The sequence below is a fragment of the Nicotiana tabacum genome, chromosome 1, assembly GCF_000715075.1.
Source record: "Nicotiana tabacum cultivar K326 chromosome 1, ASM71507v2, whole genome shotgun sequence".
Classification (NCBI taxonomy): domain Eukaryota; kingdom Viridiplantae; phylum Streptophyta; class Magnoliopsida; order Solanales; family Solanaceae; genus Nicotiana; species Nicotiana tabacum.
The window spans coordinates 65686520-65695024 of NC_134080.1; the positions used below are offsets into that span (position 1 = coordinate 65686520).

The 8505-nt window shown below is 33.9% G+C and overlaps 1 protein-coding gene across 1 annotated transcript; it reads right to left on the minus strand.

Annotated features, from left to right (window-relative positions):
- Positions 1-3073: 3073 nt before the first annotated feature.
- Positions 3074-6527, minus strand: LOC107767070 (aquaporin TIP4-1-like). The gene is made up of 3 exons (XM_016585984.2): positions 6284-6527; positions 4107-4348; positions 3074-3586 (listed from the first exon to the last, which is right to left on the minus strand). The coding sequence occupies exons 1-3, from the start codon at positions 6408-6410 to the stop codon at positions 3212-3214; spliced, it is 744 nt and encodes a 247-aa protein (XP_016441470.1). The 5' UTR covers positions 6411-6527; the 3' UTR covers positions 3074-3211.
- Positions 6528-8505: the final 1978 nt, after the last annotated feature.

An 8505-nucleotide genomic window follows, 5' to 3' on the forward strand; every position in this document is an offset into this window, starting at 1 on the left:
TATCTATAATTACTACATACAAACGTTTGAAAGAAGGAAAACTGTCTATCTCGGATACAATGATAATAGAACAAAATAACCGATAGAAGAGACGTCGGGCCTGTTGATAAATTTTTCCCAGCTTTGATTATATATTGACCTGCTAACATGATAAATATGGCAATCTATGAGCCACTGTTGTTATTTTTGTTTTATATTTTTTGGGAGCAGGAAGGCAAATAAGATTGATGGATCTGATCCTCTACTATCCTCTACTCACTGCTGTGACAGCTGAAAGAACCTGAAGTCACTCTATGAGATTTGGTATCTTCTTCTCCTATGTATATAAGAAAGTCTCCATTTAAGATATCATAATATACTGTCTTTCATGAAGTGGAAGTTGAAATCAGTCCCGCAAGTATGGTTTTACATTTGAATGAAAACTTGAACATGAGGTCCAACTCTTCTGTTTCTGGTATTCATCTGATGTTGTGGGAATCTACTCTAAGGAAAAAAAGAAGAAAAAAAATCAATTTTAGCAGAACACTTGAGAATTAACTTTTGTTCACATAGAAGACGCTGGTGACATCTTACTTTCTCGATATTTTGGCCAATTAGATATCCATGTAGCTGTAATGCATTTTAATTGCATTTTGAGATCGTTTTATTTTTTTTTCCATGTCGTTCTGGCAGATTTTTCTGTGGACTGTGCCTTCAGTTCACCATGGACTGGTTGGCATGTGTATTTGCTCGAACAAGGTATTTCCATGTTTGGATTTGTGGCATCTTATGATTCACATTTTCATGTTTCTAGATTGCATAATTGAAGTAAAATTCATACTTGATACAATCATATGGAAGTTCAATATGTGCAAAAGAAGTGAGGGAAGTACTTGAGGTGATAAAATGTCATGTGGAGATAGAGCAGCAGCAGATGCAGAGTTGAAGGCTTCTTTGCCACAAGATGTCATATAGAAGTAAATTATGCCTTGCCTTTGTGCTTCATAAAGGAATGTGTCCATAATCTTAAGAGTAACCATGGCAGTGTGTAGAGGAACTTCTTATTTGAAATTATGTCATCCTTGACAAGATTTCAGTTTTTATCTACTTATTCTATTTCTTTCCCCTGGGTTTCTCTTTTCCTTCGAGTATACAACAGTATACTTTTCAGTTTCCAGCTACAATCGATTTTGTGGTTATATGAGGAAGATAATACTTGTGTGATACAGTTTATATGCATTAATTGTATAACATTTTTTGGTTTAGGTGTATATTGTTATACACTAGATCTTATCCTTGCAAGGGTGATTGGACTTCTGATCCAACCGATCGAAAAAAGCATGGCAGTTGAGCCACGGACTTTCAGGGCTGAAGGTTTGATAATTCATAAATGAAGTGCATTTCATGCAGATTTTCAGTATCAAATTTGTGGATTTCATTTTGATAAGTCCATTTTTATTAAAGATTTATTATTCTATCATACGATCTTTTGAATAGTCTCACAATACAAACACACGTAATAGTTACTGGGAAAATTCTTTTTTTTTTTTTGAGTTATATTTATTTTAGATGAATTTTTATCTGGAGTCCTTTGTATAAACAAAAATGTGTCTCTTAATGAACCATACACCTATAGCTTGTGATGATTTTTTTTTGTCATTTTGGCATTGCCACTATGCATATACCCTTTTTTGAGGGTTTACATTGCTATTTATATGAAAGGTTGGTTCTGTCTTTATTTATATTGCTAGTCATTTATTTTCTTTAACAATTTCTCATTCTGTAAAATCTTAAATACACAGGTCACAAAGCTACTACATTGAGTTATGGGAACACTAATGAGCCCAACGGTTACTCTACTCCCAAAGCTATACAAAAAAATGTGCACTTCATTGAGCCACAAGATTGGACCATGAGTTTTGTTTTGGCAATGGGTTAGTGCAAGCTGTTTCTAGGCCATCATATTAGGCCTTCTTTTCTGGCTTTGAACTTATGGAGCTTAGAGTTTTGGACCTCCCCCACTCTAGAAGAGTTAACTATTTTGAGACATATTGACCAAAATAACTTAATGAAACTGAAAAAATTGTGTCATTAAAAATTGGGGTAAAATGCTAGGTCGTAATTATAAAGCAAAGACCCAACTCTTTACTGCTTGCACAAAATGCTTACGTCTTTTTCGTTCTCTGCATTAAATAGTTCCTGATAACTCTTAGAGCATGATTGGCAAATTAAATTGTCAATAAGTCAAAAATGAGAAAGTGTCCATACATAAAATCAGAATTATTGATACATACAGGCTTTTTTCATAGAAAAAGGGTATTTCAATAGAAGCAGAAGTGATGCTCTGCTACCGAAAGTTCATTAAGCCTTTGTACAATAATGGATTTTAACTTCATTGTCCGCCTATTATCCCCAAGGAAAAGTAGCATGTTACCATCTTAAATCATTTAGCTCCATGCTCGCCTATCATCCCAAGGAAGAGTGGCCTGTTACCATCTTAGATTCTTCGCTCATGTTGACCTTACTAGTATATATATATATATATATATATATATATATATGGAAAATCATGGATTGTCTTTAGCCCATACAGTTCGTCCGACAAAAACATATACGTAGTAAATTGCAAGGGTCGCGTCATAGGGATCGTATAAGAGTTTTTTTTTTATTTTTATTTTTAGGTATAAGAGTTGACCAGTTGAAAGATAAAATCAAGTGGAGGACATGATTCTGTCCTGATGTTAAAAATAAATTAAGAGAGGAACTCTTGTCCCGTTTGAGCAATACATAAAGAGAAAAAGAAAAAGGAAGAGATATCACGATTGGTTATAGATGTAGGCCTCATGCAAATTTGGGTCACGCTTAATACTTTCCCAAGATTTGAGAATCTAATTATAGACCTTATATGAGTTTCTAATTTGACGTTCTAAATTTGAATAAACAAGTTTGATTTCTCATTAATTTGGTACATTTGACACCTAAAATAAAACCATATCACCTAACCCGGGTGATATGTTATTCAAAAAACAAAATTGTTACCTTAGCTTAATGTTGGAACGAACAATTAAAAATATGGGAATAATCGAAGGAGTTAGATACACAATTGCATAGATAGTGTTATTACATATAAACTTACAAAAAGGAAACATAGAAAATAGTACATGCATAGCAAGAAATACTAGCAAAACCACATCAATACTGCACAATAGGAAGAGGGCATTTGATACAAAACCTAGAAAGATTCATCACTAGGAAGAGGAACATGAGTTCTAACAATGAAAAAGTTTTCACAGATAAAGCCAGCAAGCCCACCACCAATCAAAGGCCCAACCCAGTAAACCCAGTGGTCAGTCCAGATTCCACTCACAAAAGCCGGCCCAAATGATCTTGCTGGGTTCATTGAAGCTCCTGAAAAAGGCCCTCCAGCCATGATGTTGGCCCCAACCACAAGCCCAGTTAGAAGTGGGCCCATCCCTTCAAGAACTCCCTTCTTGGGGTCCACAATGGTTGTATAGACAGTGAACAATAGAGAAAATGTCAAAATCACCTCCATAATTATCCCTTGACTATAGCTCACTCCATTTGCTAGTGTGTGAACTGGTGTTTCCTGCAAAAATACATCATTAAAGATCAAAATACAAAAAGATGAGATAAGGACCTTATGCCACCGGTAACCGGTGTGACTATGTAGTATCTAGTACTAGAACTAGTAAAAAAGATGCTCAAGCCCTGACACATTCGAGTAAGTATATCAATTTATTTCTTTAATTTATGTAAAAAAGGTGACAGTAAAACGAGGAATCTCTTTGTTCTTGCATTTCTATAGGATATGATATATAGGCAATTTCATTATTTCAACTAAAACCGGGCACCAATCGGCAGGCACTCTGTTTACAGGTTGATGGAAGAATAAACAAGAGTTAATTAGTAAAAATCAATGATTTATTGACACATTCAAGATTTCAAGAGAGTTAAAGTCTGATTTCTTAAAACCTAATCCATGTATAATATGTAATGAAACACGTTCTCTCAGAAGCATATATAGATGGACACCAAATGAATATGTTGAATGGAATTGTTTAGATGGACAAAAAGTTTGCTACTAGTAGTAGTAGCTAATTACTAACCAACCCAGCAGTGACGTAATTGAGCAAAGCACAAGCAGCAACAGAAGCCAATAATTGGTCAATCCAGTAAAGGATTGATCTGAAGACAGTGATATGACCACCCATACAAAGGCCAAGCGTGACAGCGGGGTTGAGGTGCCCACCAGAGATTCGGAAGCCAGCAGAGATTGTCACAGCCACCACCAATGCATGTGCCATTGCCACAAAAAATAAGCTCACTAGTGGATCTCCATTTAGCTTATCTGTTTTCAATATTCAACACTTTATCAAACCCATTGCTTCACTTTCAAATTTCAATACATCATTAGCTATTTAATTTGTATTTAAATCATTCATTTCATAGTTCATACCTTGGTTAGCGGATTTATGACTGGATTTTACATGATCAGCCAAAAAAGGATTTTACACAAATGATCGGTATCCCTTCAATATAGGTTATCAAAAGAATCTACTAAACCAATTAAAGTACTAAATTCATGTCAACCGCAAATAACACATACTCCCTCCGTTTCAATTTATGTGAACTTATTTCCTTTTTGGTCCGTGCCAAAAAGAATGATCCCTTTCCTTATTTGGAAACAATTTACCTTTATGCAATAATTTATAGCCACACAAAATATATGTGCCTCATTTTACACCACAAGTTCAAAAGTCTTCTCTCTTTTCTTAAACTCCGTGCCCAGTCAAATGGGTTCACATAAATTGAAACGGAAGGAGTAGTATATAAAAGGCAAAATACATAAGTTACCCCTCAACCTATGGATCAAATCTCTGTTACACACTTTCTGACCCCGAAAATCATTCTACACACTCAACCTTTTCAAAGTGTGTCTAATACACACCTTTTTTGATACGTGTCTCGCGCGTGCTTTAACAAAAAATAATGAGCGCGTATATTTCTTTTATTTTCCATTTTTTATCAAATAAAAAAAGTTTCCAAACTAATAATCTCTGTCTCCTGTCTTAACCAAACTACTAGGACCCGCCTCCTTCCTCTCCGGCCTCCCCCAAACACCCATTCTGTTTCGTCTCTTCCTCTGAAATTTCAAAAATTCGCAAAACTCATGGTAAATAATTTAAAGGAAGTGCTATAAATTTTGTTTAAAATTGTCTTTCAAACTTCTGTCGCTTCTTTTTCTGTCATTAAAACCCACAAACTATTTAATCTGTACATAAATAAAAAAAGAATTTTTTTAATATTTCATGAGAATGACTAAAATTATAAAAACCCAACTCAGTTTCCTTCCTATAAGGTAGGTTTGAGATCTATTCATAATAAAGTTGTTTAATCCATGGAAACGAAAAATTGACTTTGATTTACTTTGTTTGGGTGTAGTATGAGATCCGAAAATAGAAGAGGAAAATGAAAAACATAGGAGTTGTAATTTCAGTTTTCATCTCTTCTATTCTCGGTCTTGGGTTTGCTATGGAGGAATCAATGCAAAATTGAATATGGGTGAAGCTAATAAGCAGTGGTTATGGCTTTTTTCTTGTGGTGCCATCGACGGCGCACGGCAGTAGAAGATGGAGAAGTTAAAAGGATTTTCAATTTGGGGGTATAAGAGTAATTTTAAATATTTTTCTTTTTAAAAAATAATAATGACACATGTCATGACTTTATTGGTGCGTGACATTACACATCTTTTGGTAAACTGATCAAGAAAAAAGAGGTGTGTATTAGACATATTCTGAAAAGGTTAAGTGTGTAAGATAATTTTTATAGTCAGAAAGTGTGTAACAGGGATTTGGTCAATAGTTTAAGGGGCAAGTTATGTATTTTGTCTATATAAAAAAAAGTTTAAAATGTATACATAAATAAGATTACACTCGTTCTTAATTCTAGATCATAGATTATTCTCACTGCTCAATACTACTATACTTTTTTATTTCTTTAAAGAAGCTGGCATCTTAAAAGTACATGGAAACCCAAATGACCAAAAAATAAAACATAAACCAAAATAATCAATCAAATGTTATCTAACCATTTATGCCAATTCTAAAAAGGCAATAGTATAAACTCAAAAAAAAAAAACAGAGAAATGCACAACCCAAAAAAATGGACAATAATATCAATTTGATCTCCAATTCAAGTAACCAAGTTCAATCTCCCTCAAACTCTCTTTATCACTTGTGATAATGGAAGGAAAAAAAAAAGACATATAATTGATGCAACTTACTGGCAGCCATGGCAGATCCAACACCAGCAAAAACAAAGAGAAAAGTGACAATAAACTCAACAATAAGTGCTTGGATGCAGTCTGGCTGAATAGCCTCACGGCTATTTCCAACAGCAATCTTCGCCATTGGCCCTTTTCTGATCAAACACTGATAAATTTGCAGACAAATGAAAGGCTAATTAAAAACTAAGAAGAAAAGAAATGAGGAATGGCTATGGTTTGCTTTGGTTCTGAAATGGAGGACCGGACCACGTACAGGTATTTATATACAATTGTGACATCCAATGCCATGCTCGTAAGGTAGACTTATGGTTTGGCAAGTAGTGGTGAAAACGATATTCTAATAACGAAATGACAAATTAATTAGGCTCTTAATTTAAAAAGAAAAAAGAATAAAAGACAAAAAACAAAAATAATTGTAGAGTTGACCTGTTTTGTAATTTGTAAAGTGCAACAAAGAAATAAATTGGAGAAAATTTTTGCATGATTTCTTTTTGATTGCTGAACAATCATAAAGATTTGGAAAAAACTTATACTGTAGCATCCATGAACATAAAAAGGGTAAACATTTAATTTGATCTTAGTATTAAATGAAAAAGGAAAACTATAAGTTGAAGCTACTTTCATTACTAATTCTCATAAAAAGTACACTAAATAAGCAAAAACTACACGCCATTCTCAAATTTACTTGTTTTTTGTTTTGATTCCTGTCAAGCTTATAGAATGGAAATATCAGATTTCTGGGGAAAAAATTAACATACTTTAGACTTTATAAACATAAAAAAAAATTGTACATATTATGTTGTATACGGTAAAATCGAAGAGTCCAATTTTCATTACGACGCCTTGTAAGCACGTCTCGAAGGCTCGAGACTACGGCCGAGTTTCATCCCTCGAGGGCCATCGACGCTCGACCTCGGGGCAGTACAGACCGATGGTTACGGAGAGAAAGCGGGGAGTTCCCAAGGCACATAAATAGGGCTGACAAAGTCTAGTGGACTAGTCCAAAAAACGAATCAAGGCATTAACTAGTTGTACCATCGTCATATCTTTGTAATTAATGCATTTGTACTATGTTAGGATTCACCCTCGTATATAAAGAGGATCCTTGTTATTTTGTAGATATTTGTTGTTCAATACTAAATACACAAGAACATTCTTTTTGCTCCCTAACATATTCTCTCGCTCCCATTACTCTCATTTATTGCTTACATTTGTTGTGTTCTATCCGTTGTTCTTCATTTATTGCTTATCATTGATCATGCGGAGCTATCATTTTAATCCTCATATCTGCTAGTCCCTCCTCGATTGCCATAAGCCGGCCTCCAGACTCGACCTCGAGGCCTCATATACGGCTGCTCGACGCCCCGACCTCCAGCCTCTCGGTTCGATTATCACATCGTCTCTAAGCTTTAATCTTGCTTTCTAGTCTCTTACTTTAGCATCTCTTGCCTTACAACTAGCATAAAAATAAATCACGTATTTTTAGAATCATAAAATCAAATTTAATTGTTATTACCATTTTCACGGTAAACATATGTTTAAATTTTGTAACTTCTCTCACTAAACTAACTTTTATTTCTCAATAAAAGATGTAAATTAAAGACGTGCGTCACATTGCTTGATTAGAAAGTATGAGGTCCATTAATTGGGGCACATTCATTTTCTCCTCCACTAAAGACTTTTTCAATTTATCACATTAACAAGAGACAAGCTAGTCAACAATTATGGGAATCTCTATCATAATACAAAAGATAATTGAAATCGTAATCCAACGATGAACCTTTCAAGAAAAGTGCATTATATTCTTGTGGTCAATGATAGTAAAATGGCCATATATAACAGCGATAAGCGCCAAAAATTAATCCAACAAATATGTGCAAACCGGTAATTTGTTATACACTAAAGTTATTAAAATATTTTTTGTAACAAAAAATCACTCAACATTTTCTAAATATTACAGAAAGTTACTAAACTCTTTTTTGTGACAAAAAAATCATCCAGCTTTGCCTAAAGTATCACAGAAAGCCAAAAATAATTTTTTGTAACCGAAATGTGATTCAATTTTGCCTAGGTATCATAGAAAATGTGAAACTTAGGAAAAATTAAATTACTTTTTGGTTACAAAAGATAGATTAATAATTTTTCATGATACTTATATAAAATTAAATACGTAATTTTTTTGGTTACAAAAATAGTTTAATTACTTGCCCATTATCAAT